The sequence below is a fragment of the Desmodus rotundus genome, chromosome 10, assembly GCF_022682495.2.
Source record: "Desmodus rotundus isolate HL8 chromosome 10, HLdesRot8A.1, whole genome shotgun sequence".
NCBI lineage: Eukaryota > Metazoa > Chordata > Mammalia > Chiroptera > Phyllostomidae > Desmodus > Desmodus rotundus.
Window position 1 is genome coordinate 77,095,502 of NC_071396.1, and position 20,524 is coordinate 77,116,025.

The 20,524-nt window shown below is 41.1% G+C and overlaps 1 protein-coding gene across 7 annotated transcripts in view; it reads right to left on the reverse strand.

Annotated features, from left to right (window-relative positions):
* The window catches only part of OSBPL1A (oxysterol binding protein like 1A), a 201,224-nt gene that overhangs the window by 26,105 nt on the left and 154,595 nt on the right, over nucleotides 1-20,524 (reverse strand). For 6 of the 7 annotated variants that reach the window (XM_024580141.3, XM_045188012.3, XM_053912206.2 and 3 more), the window contains one exon: nucleotides 5,001-5,076. The exons of the other annotated variant lie outside the window; for it this stretch is intronic. In XM_024580141.3, coding sequence (XP_024435909.1) covers nucleotides 5,001-5,076 — 76 coding nt within the window. The remainder of the gene's footprint in view (nucleotides 1-5,000; nucleotides 5,077-20,524) is intronic. 7 annotated transcript variants of the gene reach the window in all.

Sequence of the window (20,524 nt, forward strand, 5' to 3'; positions counted from 1 at the left end):
GGGGCCAGGTGAGCCTGACTGGGAAGGTGCTGCTGAGGGCCCAGATGACACATGCCTGGAGAAAATGCTCTGATTAAGGCAAAATTAGCCCTGGCTGGTGTGGCTCAGTGGATTGAGTACTGGCCTGCAAACCAAAGGGTCACCAGTTCAATTCCCAGTTAGGGCACATGCCTGGGTTGCCTGCCAGGTCCCCAGTAGGGGGCACACTAGAGGCACCACACATTGATGTTTCTCTCTCTCTCTCTCCCTCCCTTCCCCTCTGTCTAAAATAAATAAAATCTTTTAAAAAGATACAAAATTACACCTAAAACATACCTGGCAAGATAAGCACCTATCATGTGTTCTTAAAAGCCATGTACTTTGAATAATGATACTATATCATCAAACTATGTCATCATAAAGGAGAAGCACTAAGTTTAAAAAAGGTGGGACTGGATTCCAGTTCAATATAGAATTGTGAGTTTTCTACCTGCAAGATTGCTCCCTGTCCACTCTGACTGGACATGCTCCTCCCATCAACAGAGGTATCATGAAGAGCTATGAGTCAATATCCAGTGGCTCCAACTAGGTTGAAGACTTATTATGAAATTAAGACACCAGGAGTCTGAAGCTAGAGAAAGAGCTAGCTGAAAGGTGTGCCGCACTCTTATAACTAAGATTCACCCACACAGCAAGTACCTGACGTGGAGTGTTTGCACTGTCGACTCTGATAGGAAGGGCAGTGAGGGATTTTTCAAAGTGCCCTGAGTTCGAATTTAAGGGCAATTAAAACTATGAGTACTGGCTTCACCTCCACACACATCTACAGCCAAAATTACAACTAGATTACAGAACAGATTTCACCCAGATTCATCAGAAAATCGAGCTGTATGGAAGTCCAGTAAACCAAGGATTTCAAGAAGCCACATCTATCCAGACAGGAAGAAGGGGTGGTGGAATAAGCAGTCCCACATTCACATGTGGTAGATAAAAATTAGGAGGGATACCTTGGGAGTGAAGGATCCTAGCCCCAGACCCGACCACCCAGCCCAGGGTCCAGTGCCAGGAAGATAAATCCCCATAACTTCTAGCTGCAAAAACCAGTGGGGGTTGGGGCAGTGGAAGACACTGAAGGATTCTCAAGAGACTTCTCTTAAAGGGTCCACAATGGACTTCGAACTCACTCAGATACACCCCCGCTGGGATTCAGGACCGGGGCAACACCTGGAAAGGCACCAGTGGCATATGGGGAGAAGGGGAGAAAGTGAAGTGACTAGCAAGGGGGCAGATGCTGGGAAGGCAGCTTCCTCTCTGGCAATCTCCAGAGGTCAGGCAGCAGCACTGTCCCCTCTTTAAGCCCTCCCCTACACGAGCTGTCCCGCCCTGGCAACTGCTTAAGCCTCCACCCCACATAGTTTACAGGGGCCTTTTCTATAACAGGCCACACTACTGAGTCAGGGCGTCAAAGGAGCTCTACCTAATACACAGAAATAAACACAGAGAGGCTGCCAGACTGAAGAGACAAAGAAATATGGTTCAAATGAAAGAACAGAGCAAAACTCCAGAAAAAGAACTAAATGAAATGGAGATAAGCAGGCTATCAGATGCAGAGTTCAAAACACTGGTTATCAGGATGCTCCAGGAACCCACTGGGTACTGCAACAGCATAAAAAAGAGCCAGGCAGAAATGAAGGTTACATTAAGTGAAATGAAGGAAAGTCTATAGAAAAAACTAGCAGTGCAGGGAATGAAGCCAAGAATCAAATCAACAATTTGTAGCCTAAGAAAGAAATGATGAAAGCACTCAAGCAGAAAAACAAGAAGAAAAAATAATTCAAAAAAATGAGGATAGACTAAGGAGCCTGCGGGACATCTCCAAACATCTCAACACCCGAATCATAGGGGTGCCAGAAGGAGAAGAGGAAGAGCAAGAAATTGAAAACTTATTTGAAACAATAATGAAAGAAAACTTCCCTAATTTGGTGAAGTAAATAGACATACAAGTCCAGAAAGCACAGAGAGTCCCAAACAAGTTGGACCTAAAGAGGACCACGCCAAGACACATCATAATGAAAATGCTTAATAAAGAGAGAATCTTAAAAGCAGCGAGAGAAAAGCAGAGTTACCTACAAAGGAGTTCCCATAAGACTATAAGCTGATTTCTCAAAAGAAACTTCGCAGGCTAGCTGAGACTGGCAAGAAGTACTCAAAGTGATGAAAACAAGGACCTACAACCTAAATCACTCTATCCAGCAAAGTTATTGTTTAGAATGGAAAGGCATATAAAGTGCTTCCCAGACGAACTAAAACTAAAGGAGTTCATCATCACCAAGCCATTATTATGTGAAATATTAAAGGGAACTATGTAAGAAAAAAGATCAAAACTGTGAACATTAAAATGGCAACAAATGCACAATTACCAACAACTGAATCTAAAAAACAAACTAAGTAAACAAGCAGAACAGGTACAGAACCATAGGTATGGAGATCATTTAGAGGATTATCAGCTGGGAGGGGGAAGCAGGAGGAGGGGGGAAAGGTACAGGGATTAATAAATACAAATCGGTAGGTACAAAATAGACAGGGGATATAAAGTATAGTATAAGAAATGGAAAAGCCAAAGAACTTAATATGCATGACCCATGGACATGAAATAAGGGGGGGACTGCTGGAGGAAATGGGGGTACCAGGCGGAGGGAGCAGAGGGGGAAAAATTGGGATAACTGTAATAGCATAATCAATAAAATATGTTAAAAAAAACTATGAGTACTATTATTTTCTAAGTTTGACCTATTTTCTTTTGGGGGAATGGAAGGAGGCAGATACTAGAAAAGTCAAGATTAAACATTACTTTTAAAAGTTTACTCTAATTTGAATTCATTTTCAGTTGCCAGCACTTACACCCGAGTGCTTCTGCAGCCTATGAGAAGGGATCCTGTGACAGTGTGTCCAAAGAACAATCCTCCCGGAAGATAGGTAACCTCCTTTCAATCCATGTGAATAACTATTCCTCTAGAACATTAGTCTCTTATGAAACCTCAGCAGAGAATACTCTCCAAAAATATAGTTTCTCCTGTAGCTCTTTCTCTGTGAGGTCAGTTCTACAGATAGGTTTCAAAATAGTCTGTGGTACCCTTTCAACCCAAACAGCTTCGCTCTCACTAGCTTTATTTTATGATTCAGCATGAACATTTATTTACACAAATAGACCTGCACCTAAAAATAAAAGTAACACCATTTTTCTAGAAAAAGAGTACTTTTCAAAGTATAGCAGCAGGAACAAACCAACATAACAATTTCCCGACCATTAAAAGAACGGTCGTCTCCACTTACATGGTGGTTACTTGTCTGAACAAACTCACGACGCCCCCATTAAACCGGACACTCGGTGAAATGAGAGATGGGAGGAGACGGACTCACGCAAGTGCTTCCCACAATGGCCAACAAGACCACACCACACCTGAGGTTTTCACACAAACTCGACGGACCAAGTAACCTTTGACAGATGTGGTACCAAGTCTACGGTAACTGGGTTTCGTCCCTTAGCAGGTTACAAAACCAATTTAATGAACTGGAGTCACCGTTAATTTAATACAATAGAAAATACCACTTGTTATAATAATAAGTATTCCTTTGTGTAACTGGTTTTAATTTAAGTGCACATATGTATTTGGATCCTGGATCACAATAGCGAATGTTGACTAAGGTTTTGAAAATACTGACTCAAGAATATAAAAAGATGTTAATTTTTGTCCTGAAAATTTCAGTTCCAAAGAGACCACAATATATACTTACCATCTCATTTAAGAGCACGCACATTTGGTTTGTCATGATGAATCTTTATACAGTGAAACGGGATTGGCCCCAAGGTCTTCTCATTCTCAGGTGTGACTGACTATTGATAATAATACTGAGCATTCCCTTAAACCAGTGCTATCCTAGACATTTTACGTAAATTGTTTTATCAATCTCTCAATAGACCTATAAGGTACAGATCAGTCTCCTCCTTACACACAGGAGGACACGCCCCTCTAGGAGGTGTGGCAGCTCACTCGGGCTCACAGACACAAGGGGCCGTATCACCCAGCTACAGGGTTTAGGTGAATTACTCTCCACACAGTAGGATCGAAAAATACTTGTTCAAAATGAATGTTCCTGGGATTGACTCCTTGGAAATTGCATTTCGGAAGTCTCAGGTGACATTACCCCACGCGGAGAACAGGGGCATTAGAAAGATGCCAGAGTGGGCACATCACCGGTTGGATGGATTTCTAGTGTCAAAATGAGACTGTTCGGAGTGGTCGCACTTCTCAGTGCGGGAAAGGTCTTAGAGTGTCCCGGGTTGCACACTAAACTGGGAATTTCAAAGCTAACGTGCAGGTAGGCAGATTCTTTAACAGCTCAGGGCGCCTGTGTTTAAATTTCCATCATTCTGGTTGGTCAAGGGTCAGGATAGGAGAATTACGAGAACTTGACTCAGAATTCTAGCCTGACTGACTGAAAGCGGACTGCTATTTCAAAGGGAACCCAGGGATTTACATAATAGTGGATCTAGCCATCTGCTGCCCTGCCCCCCCCCCATCAGCTCCACCTGCACAGCTCACTAAGCAGAAATGTGTTCCAGGGACCTATTGGGTAATATACCACATTACAGATTCAAAGAGCAAAAACTTGCTCTGTGCACAGAAATCTAAGTGGAAGTATATTCTACACGGTGGGGAGTCCATTCTCTCTGAGTGAATTCCTGGGTAATTGGATGGGGAACTACAAGTGTGATCGTTTTCTTTTCCTGTTATCTTACAACGAGAAGTCCGATTAAAGTCACACTAAATGGCATAAAGAGTGGTTCACATTCTGGCAGGAAAACCTAACAAAGACTCTTCTCAATTTCCCATTCTCAAAAGTTCCCATAAACATTGCTGTGCATCATTTTTATGCCAACATTAAGATTCTCTTCCAGAGGATATACAGTGAAACACATATCTGCTTAATGTTATATATAAAATTGATAGTTAATTTACCATTCCAATACATTTTCTGAGGATGCTCCAGATACTGAAGTCATTTCTGGAAAACATGGGGGAGGGCAAGCTTGTTCTAAAAAAAGAGAGAGAGAAGAAAAGAAAAATAAAGGTTTAGTTTAATGCTATTGACATTGGGAAGAAAAAGGAACTGTCATCAATACGAAAGCCACAGGCGTGCACGCACGTACCTTACAAATGTGCGTCACAGATGGGGTCAGACAGGTCAGTCTGGGGCTGTACGCCTGTTCACTGCTACTGTGACCCCTGAGAACTTTCACAGCGGGTCACTTGGCCCCGCGTGTTTAGTGATGCTCTGACCTCAACTCTCCCAGGTCTGCCCAGCTGGTGTCCAGCTGCTTGGACCACCTCAGAGGGATGCGGTCCTTTCCTGTGCTGGCACATCTGACCCTGTTGTCTGGTTCAACACACACCTACCATATTCTCATACTTAATAAATTGTTTTATTAAGTAAAAAAAAAATGCCACCACGGAGCCTACTTTACTATTTTTAAGAAATTAAACAAGAAAATGCAAGTAAACTATAAAAGTCAAAATAAAATTTAGGTCCTGCATCACATACCACATTAGGACTTTCCAAAAGACTGACATTGAACAAAATTTAGCAACTCTATAAACAGTTGAAAGCCCCTTTACAAATTAACCTCGACAGAAGGAGCATATTCAAAGCCTTTGCAGGAGTTTGGAGGCAGACAGAGGATGGTGGCTGTCAGAGGCAGAGGGCCTATGGCTTCAATGAGCAGCACCTCTGGGCTCAGGCACCCGGAGGCCCGGTATGACCAGCAGGAAGCCAACCACCTTCCACAGACCACAAGGGCAGCACATCCACGGGGAGCCATGAGAGGTACCGGGGCAGCTTCCGAAAACTCCGTTGAAGTGATGCATTCCCGACTGTACCTTAGGTTACGGCAGGGAGGCTGGTTCCAGCTGTCATTTGACATACACCCACATAACTGTTATAGGAAATATTAGACAAAAATCCCTTCTAAAGAACTTCTATAAATTAAATTGATGAATTCGAGTTATAGAAGTTAATAAAGTTTTAAGGTTTTAAATAAATAATATTTTAAAATCCTCTGCAGTAAATTCTGATTGCTTTTTCTTTTTTAGGAACACACACTGCTCATTTGGCAGATTTGTCATCTCAGCAATCTGCTGGATAAGTGGCCACAGATGGTATTTAAATCACATTTTCCCCAATCCAGGACTATCAGTCTCTATGACATGAACAATGGCACCCAGGGATGGAATCCCTGCCATTATCTCCCATTTGCATGCGTAATGCAGTTTTGGAGCTGCATATAAACTGAGCTCTTCATCTCCTGTCTATAAAAGTCAGTCACAAATATAACATATACCTGGGAAGTTGTGAGCTCGAAGAAGATTTGCGAAGATTAAATGAGGAGCTGTAATCCCCCCCAACAAATGCATACATTAAATGTATGTTATTCTTCTAATTAAAGGCAAGAACAGCTGAAGGTCAAAAAAAGCAAGTAATATTACGAAAGCGAGAAAGCAGAAGAGACATCCAAACTTTATTCTTATTCTTAATTTAGAAATCATCACAGAATTGCCAGCCAAGAATACCCTATACTCATTTTTATGCCCCTAACTCTTCGTGTTTTATGAAAACGTGAAGTTTGCAAGGAGGCCAGAGTATATGCAACCTAATTATACATTTTAGCACACAACCAGAAAGCAGAAGTGTAAGGGACTGTGAACGGTGAAGGGCCATCCCACAGCCCACGCTGTTCCCTTGTGCAGGACACGCAGAGCCAAACTCAAACCCTCCTTGTGTGCAATGAACTGATCAGAAGCAGCCAGAGAAATGCCAGCAGAGGGGACAAGTACACAATGCAGAAGTCGTGGCACAGTGAATGACCTCAGGGTTGCTGACCGCAATCTAAGTCAATAGCACGACGAGGCTGCCAAGAAGGCAGGTGCAGTCTCAGACTGCCAAACGGACAGCAGCCAGCACACTCCCGAGGGCAACCCTGCAGTGGTCAGAGCAGAGACAGGATGCAGACCCACATGCCACTTTAAAAAGGAACCTTAATGCCTCCACTCAGGGGGGCTTACTGGAGGCTAGGCAACGGTGTCTGGAAATAGCTCAAGCAACGGCTGAAGGAAATGTGTAGTCGGGAAGAAACGAAAGAAACGAAAGGTCTGGGGAACAGCGGGCATGAGAGAGGTCTTGGGGTGGTAGAGGATGGAGCCAGGGGTGTTGGAGTAACAGCATCCCCATAACTGCCCCCTATCACCGCCACCACCACCACCAAGCACCAGCAGTATTCACTGTGTGTCTTTGCCTGCCTCCTCCTTCTGCACAGCACCGATTACCACGGGGCACGCGAGAGGGACTCTTGAGTATCTGCTGAGGATGCCCCCACAACAGTACGCAAGCCCCGAGGGCTCATGTCTCATCTGCTACTGTCTCCCTGTTGCCTAGAACAATGCCTACCACACAGGAGGGGTTTAAGTCTTCGTTGAATGAACTTTGGAATTCTTATGAAAGGATTGTGCCGTTAAGCACACACAATTCTTTCATAAAGATTTTGCTTTATTCTGTGCTACTCAAGAGATTAAGACTAGGACCACTGGTGGAAGTTACAGGACAATTTACATAAAGATCTGTCCCATAACTAATTCCAAAAATGGGAGACAAGAAATTCTTATTAAGGAAGGGTTTCAAACAGAGGCTGGAGGATTCCTTTTAGTCACGACCCAGAAAGGCATCCCGCACTGGGTGAGACGTTGGTCTAGATCAGTGAGGGCTGGGGTCTTGCTGAACATCCTACAGGGAACAGACAGTCCCCCACAACAAAGAATGACCCAGCCCCCGAAGTCAGTAGCGCCAAAGGTGAGAAACCTGCCATAGAAATACAATGAGAGCTTCATAGATAATCTTAAATTATTTAGTAGCTGCATTAAAAAAAAAAGTGAAAAGAAATAAGGTAAATTTTAATAATATACTTTGTTTAATCCAATATATCCAAAATATTAGCACATCACCATGTAGTCAGTATAAAAGTACTGAGATACTTTCCTATACTGTCTTCAAAGCCAAGTGTGTGTTCTACACTTGGAACATATCTAAATTTAGCTACATTTTCAAGAGTCAAAGTGAATTGGTTGTGTATGTTTAATGAAAAACTCTCTTATACCAGTTCATTTTTATAATTTAAACTTATATTAGTTAAAATTAAGACTAATATTCAGTTTCTCAGTCACACTAACCATAGTTCAAGTGCTCAAAAACCACCGGTGGCTGGTGACTAGTATCAGATATTAGATTTCTGTTAGCAGGTCTGAAAACAAAAGAATAGAACTGCTCTAAGATTGTGGGGGAAGAGGAAAAAGTTGCTGAAATATAGGAGTCTGAAGTCAGTAAGGATTCGAGAAATGCAAATTAAAACCACAATGAGACATTACTTCACACCTGTCAGAATGGCCATCACCAATAAATCCACAAACAACGAGTCCTGGAGAGGATGTGGAGAAAGGGGACCCTCGCACACTACTGGTAGCAGTGCAGACCCGTGCAGCCACTGTGGAAAGCAGCATGGGGTTACCGCAAAAGAAGTTAAAAATGGAATTGCCTTGTGACCCAGCAATTCCACTTCTGGGTATATTAAGAAAAACCCAAAATATTAATTAGCAAGAACATATACCCTTCTACGTTCACTGCAGTGCTACTTTCAACAGCCAAGATACGGAAGCAGCCCAAGTGCCCACCAATGGGTGAGTGGATAAGGAGGTTATGGTACGTATCTACAACGGAGTATTGCTCAGCTCTAAGAGAATGAAATCTTACCATTTGCAACAGCATGGATGGATCTAGAGGGTGTTTGCTAAGGGAAGTAAGTTAGAGAAAGAAAAATAGCATATGATTTCACCTGTATGTGGATGGAATCTAGAAAACAAAATAAATGAACAAACAAAACTGAAACCGACTCACAGACACAGAGAACAGACTGACAGTTGCCAGAGGACAGGGGGATGGGACTGGGTGAGGAAGGTGAAGAAATTAAGAAGTACTAACTGGTTAGGTACGAAATGGTCATGGGAATGTGAAGTACAGCACAGGGAAGGTAGCCCATAATACTGCAATAACCATGGACAGTGCCAGGAGGGTGCTGGGAAGACTGGAGGGGTCACTTTGTAAAGGATATGATTGTTTAACCACTGTGCTGTCCACCTGAACCTGACATGATATTGGGTGTAAACTGTCATTGAAAATAAAATTAAAAAAATAAGAATCTAAAAAAGTACCCCGCCACAATAAAGTCATAGACAAAACAGTCCATAATGTAATCATCGGGCAAACGCTAAATCCTCTGCAGTATTATCTTAAAAAGGCAAAGGGAATACATTTAAAAAAAAATTAGGAAGCAGATTAAAACATTTAGAAATTACGTATACTGAAAAGCATGTGTTTCTATCCTGTACAGCTCTACTCTCAGCAGGAGGAAGAAAACCCCCACGGAGCCGGGCTGAGGGACGTGTCATGCCCAGCAGAAATAAGAACAGGGGGGAGCGGCAATCGGACATTCCAAGGCTGAAACTAAAGACAAGTTATTCCCTTCCCTTGGAGTTTATCTGAGAGTCATTATCCTCAATTCTATGCTTCCTTTTCTTCCCCACACAGAGAAAAAAACACCCTGTACCAGGGACTGAGAGTGACGTGTCCTGGTTCTATTTTCAACCGCGCAGACGACACTATGACCATGCACACAACAGCACAATAACTGGTTTTCTAACGGAAAGCCCCGTCGCCGTCCCTTCCTCTCGGGGAGGAAGGCTCCGCGCTGCCCCACCTTCACTCCCCGCCCTGCAGTGCTGCAGACAGTCCCCAAACTGAACCACATCAACTTACGAGGTGTGCTGAAGAAACGCCATGCCAGAATCCCCCTAACTGAGCAAAGTTGTGCAAGTTCAGGACACCACTACTGCCCACCTCTTCGAGATGTTTTTGGATGGCAGAAACCACAGGCGAGGCTGACCTTGACAGAGCCGGTCAAATTCCCGTGAGCTGTGCGGATCCCCTCAATCTGCTGCTGGACCCCACGGCCGCCTTCCCGCCCCTGCCTGAGCATTAGTAGGACAAACACAGGACACTGCTTGCTGATGAGACGCTTTGAAGAGAGTTGGAAAAGGTTATCCAACCAAGACAGGAAAAACTAACCTCCAGCTGGAATTAGTTACCAGATGTTTCATGCTTTTCAGGTTTGCTTCTTCATTTTCATGAGGCCACAGGGACTCTTCTGGGTCTTGTGTATGTACAGGCATGTATTTACTCTACTGCAACACCGTCATACTTGGGTCGGGGGTCTTTCTCACAGAGGATATCAAAGAACCGTGGGGCAGGAACCGGGGCTGCAGGCCGCGCTCCTGGCACAGCCTATCTGCACAACCCGGGCAGACCGCGAGGGTCAGCTACGCAGCCGTACAACCACCGTATTTGGCAGCTCGATATGTACTAAGAAAAGGAATACCTGGGACAGCCATAGTTTCTCAGAAATGAGGTCTAGGTTTCCTACCTGTACATCAGTTTTAAAGAATTTTTAAACCCCCTTGTTATTTTTATAAAGTACAAACTATTAAGATAAAAACATTCATAGTCATTGTAATATACCATCTGCCCATTGGCTTTGCTTTCCAATTTGTAAGAGCTCTTTGTATAAGATCAATATTTTATTCACCACCTACACTGCAGGTAACTTTTCTCAAGTCTACCATTGGTCTTCCGATTCAGTCTGTAGTATCATCTGCCAAACCAAATCTATGTACCTGGGAAGACAATACAGAGTATAAGCAAAATCTGTATGTGGAACTTTAAAGAACAGTTACCTTTCAGCATTTTGTCCATTTTCTCTATGGACAAAACACTTTGCCATTCTATTAACAGTCACTCCAGAAATAAAAGGTAAATCTCTTATTGTCACAAAGTTTTATAATCTCTCATTCTTAAATTTTTAGAAATGCAAGCTTTATATCAAAAGGAGGACAAATACAACAACAAAAGTAATCTCAAGCATCTACCATATGGAACCAAACAATTAAATGAGAAAGGAAAAGATGGGATTCGTTTTTCAAATTACAAAATAATACATTAATTATACAACAAGTAAAACAATTCACCTATGAAGGGGGGACCCAAGAAAAACCAGCATTTATTTATTAAAAATCATGTATTTATCCTTACATGTTTAAACTTCAGTCACCTTCAAAGCACTCTCCATTTGATGCAATACACCTGCCAAGACATTTTTTCTACTGCTCAATACAGTTTTTGAACTCATCCATTTTGATGACTTTTAGTGTTTTTGCCATTTTTTTGTTTCACTTCTTCCACATCGGCAAAATGTTTCACTTTGAGGACTTTTTCATCAGGTGAAACAAAAAAAGGTGACTTGAGGTGAGATCTGGTAAATGGGGGGGGCACAGAAGTCATGTCGTTTTTTGGTCAATAACTGGCCAACGTTCAGCGCAGTGAGAGCAGGTGTTCGTAAGTCACCCAACATGAAATGGGCTAATGCACTGAGAGAGTCTTCAAAAAAAACTTCACTGAAGCTGAACGCAGCCTCTCACAACACCACCAGCTGGTACCCTGATACAGACGGGTTCCCAGAACACTCACCTAGCAGGGGAGGCCTGTACTACAAGGGGCCTGCCCTCTGGAAGATAATTCCATTTTTGGGTCCCCCCTCATACACACTTCTTAATGGGGTTTGCTTCTTTCCCTTTCAAAACTGCTTGAAAGTTCTTCAAGTCAAATGGTAAACTGATTCTCTTAACTGAATGAATAATATTCCGTGACAAGAATGCTACATATCAAAATACATTTTGCCATTATCCATGAAAGGAACTGACTGTATTCATTCTTTCGCCAAACCAATTGAGCAAAACATGTTAATACATTATATTCCTATTTAAATCTGATGCTTTCATTTTTATGGAATAAAGTACCAGGGATAAGATTGCTGGGTCAAAAAGTATCTATACTTCGCATATCCATCGATGTTGCCAGATTGCTTTCTGAATAGGTTCTAACAACTTCACATTTCACCAATAATTGATGACAGTACTTTTTGCCACATCCCCACCAGCAGCAACTGGTGTCAATGGGTACTCTTACTCATGTTTTGCCAGTGTAACTACTAGAAGGTGATACTGCATTGCTATTTTGTTTTTCCTTGACCAGTGAGTTAGAATACCTTTTCATATGTTTAATGACCATTTGGGCTTACACATCTGTACATTGTCTATTTATATCATTTATAACCACTAGATAACTTTTGGTCAATTTGTAAGAATTTGTTGTATATAACAGATGTTAATCTTTTATCAATCTTTTATTTAGGTTCCAATCTAATTCTTTAAGTGATCAAATACATACGTATATCTCAAGGCCCTATCTCTCCTTGAAAATAGCTAGAACACTCACAGACGTTTGTCCCTGCTTGTGCACTGGGGACTGCATGTGACCGCAGTGTGAGATCCCCATGCCCTCTCACCTCTATGCCTTTCACAATGGGGCCTGTGAGGTCACCCGCCCAGTTCCCTCTTACAAGACAGAGAGAAGAACTCTCCCTCCAACATTTCTCTTTCCCACGCTTCCAGGAATCCTAATAGTCCATTTTCATTTAGCTTCATTCCAGCTTCCACCTCCTTTAAAAAGACCCTTGATCATTAATCTGTATGCTTCAGGAAGGACAGGAAAAGTTCAGTTATTTTAAAAGCAACATTTTTCACAAATGCTTGACATCAACACTATCACTGAACTAACTTTAAATGTGTTTTACCAACATGAACTGTGTGAATGCTAATAGCTACTATTTAGTGTTTACTTCACTTTAGAACCTGTGTTTATCATTTAAAATGCAGCACTTCATTTAATTCTCAAAATAATCCTGTAATTAAGCACTCATTAAATAACTAGTCTGTGGTCACAAATTGAATGAGTGGTGGACCGGGATTCTTTCATCCAGACCCAGAGCTTCTGGGTTTCAGAGCGCCACGTTTTGTGAGCTTCCGAGCCTCAGTGTCCCACTTAGAGAATGACAATACTGTCTCACACGGTCAAGGTGAGGTCCCAGTGAGACAACGCGTATAGAGTAGTGTTTTTAAAACTTTGGGTCCTGTTCTTCGGTGGTCTGTAAACTCAATTTAATGGTTCATATAACCAGTGTTTTAAAAAGTGAAATAAAGTACATCTAGCAAGGGTAGGTCTTATAAATGAAAATTTTGTTTCAGTAACACATACATACTCTTATATGTGTATGCTACCTGGTAAAATATAAAAATAGACATTTGTATGGGGTTGGCCAAAAAATTCATTTAGCTTTTCCATAAAATAAAAGATACATTTTTCATTTTCACCAATAACTTAATTGATTTGGACATTTTGAGAATGTCGGCTATATCCCACATAGTAAAATGTTGATTGTTCTCAATTAACGTCTAGATTTGATCGCTATCAACTTCAAATGGTCTGTCTGAACGAGGAGCGCCGTCCAGCGAGAAATCTGCAGCTTGAAACTTCGCAAAAGTGGTCGATCGGTCACAGCACCTTCTCCATGCACTGCACAAATCCTTTTTAGCATTTCGGTTATGTTTTTACCTTTCTTGAAATAATGAAGCATAATGTGCCACAAATGTTGCTTATTTTCTTCTATCTTCAATATTAAAACGGCTACACAAAAATTCACCAACTTTGATAAGTTTTTTTTAAATGCACGCTGATATGACAGCTGTCACCATACAATCTAACAAAATTGTTTCAAATGAATTTAAAGACAACTAAGCTCTAATACAGCCATCGTATGAAAAAACCAAACAAAATTTTTGGCCAATCCCATAGTATGTAAGACTTTGTCAGATACAAGAACATTTAGCTCAGTGCCTGACAGGTAGAAACTCTCAACATAAAGTGGACGCTGATGCTGTTAGTCATTGTTTTAGGAAAGACCATCCCATTTTTGAGTTTTTAAAGATTTAAAAATAGTACTACTTTCTACAGGAATAATTACCGTACCATACTAATTATAGCTTCAAAAGAAGATCCAGGAAAACAGCCATTTACTGAAGAATACTCATACCTACATAAAGGTCTGCAGAGAAATAGGTTAAGAATTACTTCTCTTACCCTAGAGAAAGGCAGACAATAAAGTGTTTTGACACTTGTGCTGCTTCACCTGGAAAGGCTTCCCACAGGCTGATGAGCAGTAAGCCAGTGGTCTTACTTGAGATCCCGTAACAGCAAAGCCTGAGGTTATTTTTCCAACTTGAGACCCTGGCCCCAGAACCTCTCTGGTTAGGAGACCAGGGAATCTTCAACAAGAATCCTTCAAACAGATTGTGGTTAAGACGCAATGAGGCAATTTAGTAGCGGCTCCAACTTGGTAAAGTCCCTTTCTTTCTTGTGATTTAATAGTTCTTATTATTCTTTGTTTTAATGTCATATGACCTGGGTGAAAGAGCTAGAACAATTCTGTCCAAATAACATTTTTCACTTAATTGAAATGATGACAGAGAATAGTAGTAAACCCCAATTTAATTTTATTGTGCTTTAAACATTCCACTGACATTATTAAATAGTATTTAAACTGATTGAGGGTACTTCCTTTCAGCAAATACATTCTGAATGGCTCCCCCTTCAGGCACCCACTGGAAGAACAATCCCAAACTCAAAGATGCCGTCTGTCTGCAGTGGGATTTAAAGCAACTCCAGTGTTCCAATTTAAAACACTGCTGTGGGCCGGTAACTTTTGTTGTCCCAGTCTTTATCCCCTCTGTCATTTCGGCACACAACCGCTGCTCACCGGGCTGTAATCCCGAGGTTAGGGGTCGTGTCTCTTCTCCTCCGCATCCCCCACACTGTGCAGTAGTTTGCGTATAGCACGTGCTCAATGTTTTAAAGTACGAGGTTTCACCTCACTTCTCTTTAAGTTAGAATAAGCCAAAGGAAGAAAAAGAGTGAAAAGAATGGGAGGTATGGATAAGCAATTGTGATATGAAGAACCCAAAGAATCAAATTTTCTGTAAGTCACTTCTTGGAAAGAGAATATTTTCAAAACCAAATTCTTTAACACACACTTGCACTTTACAATTAAACATTTGTTCATATTATTAAATATTCTGAAGAAATCATAATTTTAAGTACTAAGATATTATTTGCATACTTGAAAAATTAAAAAACAACCTAATTTTGACCTCTGATTCAAGATTTTTAAAAATGAACTAAAAATCTAAAAAATAATTTCATAGGGAGGCAGACTTCAATACATCTGTAACTATAATATCAAAGTTTTACAGTGTACATGCATATTTACACTATGTTTTGTACTGATGTGTATATGTTTATTTGCAGTAATGAAATACTTATCACCTCTCTTCTCAGCTGTTGGAAAGAATCCCTCTTCCCCTCTCCACCAATCTTTCCTTCCAAAAGCCCCAGTTTAAATATAATCTTAATGAACATATTTGAGTCTCATCATCTTTAATTTTGATTGCACTATTGATGTTAATTAAACACCCAAAATGAACTAGTCTTCCAGGTTAGGAATCCACTAGAAATAACTATAAAATTATATTTACAAAATTAAAAGAATCGTTGTAGTAATAGGAAGTCTTATTTTCATTCTCACAAATTATGTATAATCTTACTTGAAACCATATTTATTTACATAGTTCATCAAGAATAGAGTTTGTAAGTCTACTCTTTAAAAAAGGCTGAAAAGGAAGTGATGTGCAGAGAAGCCTAGTAATCTCACCACTGATGGGTAAACATATTTTTAAAGTCATGTGAAAAGCATCAAGTTCCGTTTTGGGAATCTACCACTCCTCTCTATCCTTTCTTCCCCAGTAAGGACAAAGAACCAAGAGGAATGCAACGCCCCTATTCCCCTTCCTCTTGCTTCTTAAGAACACAGAGGGCTGCTGTTGCAGATGCGCTGGTATTTGTACACCAACAGATTCTAAGCTCTACTGAAGCTGCAGTCGGAATGCAGCAGGTACTGCGTAATGTTGCTGAGATAAACTATGCCAGTTGGTTTTCTATTAATTAGGAATTAGGCTGAGTAAATGGGATGCCACAATGCATTTATAATGTAAAATAATTTGTTCATAGCAGCAACCAAAAAAGGCTATTTTCTTGCTTTGAGAAATTAAAATATCAGGTCACTGTCATCAAAAGATCCTGATGAAGTTAACACATCATCAGTGATAGTAGAGAAAGAGAAAGGTTAAAAACTTGGGGGTAGGCAAAGATTTCTCAAAACACAAAAACACCCTAACATAAATGAGAAAAATTATAAAGTGCACTTCACCAAAATTAAAAACTTCTGTTCAAAGAAGATATTTAAGACATCTGTTCATTATTAAGGAAATGGAAAAACAAGACCCAAACTAAGAAAAAATATACATGATATACATATTTGATAAAAGACTATATCCAGAATACACAAAGAATGCCTACTAGTCAACAATACATACAACCCAATTGAAAGTGTGCAAAACTCTCAGACGCTTCATGAAGAAAGATACAACAGTGGCTAGTGAACACTTGAGCAAGTGCTTAAAATCATTTTTAAAACCACAATGAGATACCATGTAATACCCATGAAACACTAAATGTTAGTTAGGATATGGAGTAACTGAAATTCTCACATATTGCTGAGAAATGGTACAATGACTTTAGAAAACAGTATAGTAACATCTTATAAAGCTCTCTAGGACCCCCAAATTCTACTCCTGCATGATGAAGAGAACAAAAACATGTCAGTAAAAAGACTGGAATCAATCCAAATGTCCATGAACAGGGTTACAGAGAAACTCTGGCATATTCACACAATGGCACACTACTCGACAATCATAATGCATTGAATGCTGATATACACCATAAGAATGAATCTCAAAAATGTTATGTTGAGTGATTCAAGCCACACTCAAAAAGAGCGCACACTGTATGATTCCATCTACAGTGCAGTTCAAGAACAGACATCACCAATCTACGGCGACAGCAGCCAGAACAGTGGCTTTCTCCAGAGGGTGGGGGTTGACTGGAACAGCGTTACAGGGAACTTTCTGGAGCAATGGAAAGGTTCTACATCTTAATTGGGGTGGTAGTTACATGAGTATATGCATTTGTCAAAACTTATCAATTTGTACATTTAAGATCTATGAATTTCATTGTATATAAATTTTACTTTAATAAAGAAAAAACATATCAATTGTCAGCAGAGATCAGCATTTCTCAAACTTGTTAATGTTAAGATCAATTTTTTTTAATTTTTAAAAGATTTTAGTTATTTAATTTTAGAGAGAGAGGAAGGGAGGAAGAGAGGGAGAGAAACATCAATATGTTGTTGCCTCTCGAGCGCCCCCTACTGGGGAACTGGCCTGCAACCCAGGCATGTGCCCTGACTGGGAATCGAACCAGTGACCCTTTAGTCCGAAGGCCGGCACTCAATCCACTGACCCACACCAGCCAGGACTGATGTTAAGATCAATTTAACTCTTTAAAAAAACTCTTTAGGACTTCGAAGAGTTGTACAGTAAAAGAAAATTTTACTATCACTATTTACTGTATTAGAAATACAATATTGTTATATCGATCACTATGTATTGTATTAGAAAAAAAATGAAAAATTTTTTACTTATTAATTAAAAAACAGTAAAACTAATGTTAACAAATACCATTTTTATGAAAAAATAACTATTTTCCAAAACAAAAATAACTTAGGAAGGGTGGCATTATGTTACATTTTTGCAATCTTTTTAATGTCTGGATTACAGAAGATAGCCGGCTTCTCTTAACTGCTTCTGCACGGAATCTGCATTCTCACATATCATGCAGTCTCCAGAAAACTCCACTGTACACTTACCAGTGAATGCTGATGAAAAAGACAAATGTCTTAGTAACATGTGAAAATTGTTTTAACCTTGTGGTTCCCCCTGAAAAGGTCCTGGGGATCCCCAACCAACGCCAAGGGGCTGCAGACTCCACTTTACAGAACCACTGGCACAGACGGTCAGCAAAAGGGCTCTCCCCTTCTCTGAGTGTGTCTTTAGGGAACTTTGCAACAAGGCAATAAAAAAAACAAAAACAAAACACCCAAACATTCATTGAACAAATATTGACTGAATTTCGCTACTACTATGATTGATTTTAAGGATCACAGGAGACTGGACCAACAAACTAGTCAAAAGCGTTCACCGTTGACATACCTCTGATTCAGAAATATTGTTTCATTTCTGGATTCTGCTTTAACACTTGAAAAACCTGGCACTTCATTAGCTAAATGAGTTTAGAGCTATTTGGAATTATTGAGATTTTTCATATTGTCTTCACACTTAAATCTGGGAGTAAAGCAAGTTTCTTTGGCCATGAAACTCAAAGAATTTCAGCCTCAGTTGATTGAATCTGATTTTAGCGTTATGAAAACAACGCTCTCCCGCAACCGAGGAAAATAATGCTTGTCCTGCAACTTGGTAAGATCTGTGTCCATAGTCTTAAAATTACTATTTTTCCTCAGTCATGTAATATTAACTAAAATTGTAGTTGTAATACACGTGAAGCATTACAATCTTCAAAGGTATCTTGCATATAAATTATTTTTTTTGTCTTTTTTTAATATTTATTGATTATGCTATTACAGTTGTCCCATTTCCCCCCCCACTCCACTCCATCCTGCCCACCCCCCTCCCTCCCACACTCCCCCCCTATAGTTCATGTCCATGGGTCATACTTATAAGTTCTTTGGCTTCTACATTTCCTACACTATTTTTACCCTCCCCCTGTCAATTTTCCACCTATCATCTATGCTACTTATTCTCTGTACCTTTCCCCCCCCCTCCCCCTCCCACTCCCCTGCTGATAACCCTCCATGTGATCTCCATCTCTATGGTTCTGTTCCTGTTCTAGTTGTTTGCCTAGTTTGCTCTTGTTTCTGTTTTAGGTGTGGTTGTTAATAACTGTGAGTTTGCTGTCATTTTTACTGTTCCTATTTTTTATCTTCTTTTTCTTAGGTAACTCCCTTTAACATTTCATATAATAAGGGCTTGGTGATGATGAACTTCTTTAACTTGACCTTATCTGAGAAGCACTTTATCTTCCCTTCCATTCTAAATGAGAGCTTTGCTGGATACAGTAATCTTGGATGTAGGTCCTTGCGTTTAATCTTGGGTAATGTAATTATGATGTGCCTTGGTGTGTTCCTCCTTGGGTCCAGCTTCTTTGGGACTCTCTGAGCTTCCTGGACTTCCCAGAAGTCTATTTCCTTTGCCATATTAGGGAAGTTCTCCTTCATTATTTGTTCAAATAAGTTTTCAATTTTTTGTTCTTCCTCTTCTCCTTCTGGCACCCCTATAATTCGGATGTTGGAACGTTTCAAGGTGTCCTGGAGGTTCCTAAGCCTCTCCTCATTTTTCCGAGTTCTTGTTTCTTCATTCTTTTCTCGTTGGATGTTTCTTTCTTCCTTCTGGTCCACACCATTGATATGAGTCCCAGTTTCCTTCGCATCACTATTGGTTCCCTGTACATTTTCCTTTGTTTCTCTTAGCATAGGCTTTATTTTTTCATCTACTTTTCGAACAGATTCAACCAATTCTGTGAGTATCTTGATAACCAGTGCTTTGAACTGTGCATCCGATAGGTTGGCTGTCTCTTCGTCGCTTAGTTGTATTTTTTCTGGAGCTTTGAAGTGTTGTCATTTGGGCCTTTTTTTTTTTTTTGTCTTGGTGCTTCTGTTACTTAAAGGGGCGGAGCCTTAGGTGTTCACCGGGGCGGGGTAACGCTGGTCGCTTTGCTGTGACGCTGTATGTGGGGGAGGGGCTGAGAGGGAGCAATGGCACCCGCCTCACTCTCCTCCGGATTTCAGTCTTTCACTCCAATACCCACAATCAAACTGGGCCCCTCTGGTGCTGATTCCCGAGTGGGTGGGCTTGTGCACACTCCAGGCCCCTGTGGGTCTCTCCAACGACCTCTCCCGTGAGGCTGGGAGTCTCTCCTGCTGCCGCCCCAACCCCCAGGGGCGCTTTCAATCAGAGGTTTGAGGCTTTATTTCCCGGAGCTGGAGCCCTGGGTTGCGCAGTCTGCTTCGCTCCCCGCCGTTCACCCGGTTTATCTGTGCGCGAATGTGGGGTCACGGGGTGCTACCCACTGCTCTGCCTGCCCCGCTCTCTGCCACTCTGAGTCCGGCCCTCTCGGTTTATCTGCGCAAATGTAGGGTTGCAGGGTCTGCTAGTGCTCGGACTGCCTGCCCCTTTTGTCCCACACTCCGCCAGTCTCAGTCCCGCCACGGCCACGTGAGTCCTCTCCACCCCGGTGCCCGTCTCCGCCCCTCCTACCAGTCTGGATGAATGTTTATTTTGTATTTCCTTGGTGTCGGACCCCCTTGCCGTTCGGTTTTCTGTCAGTTCTGGTTGTGCGAGGAGGCGCAGTGTGTCTACCTACGCCGCCATCTTGGTTCTCTCTGCATATAAGTTATTTTGTTTAATAT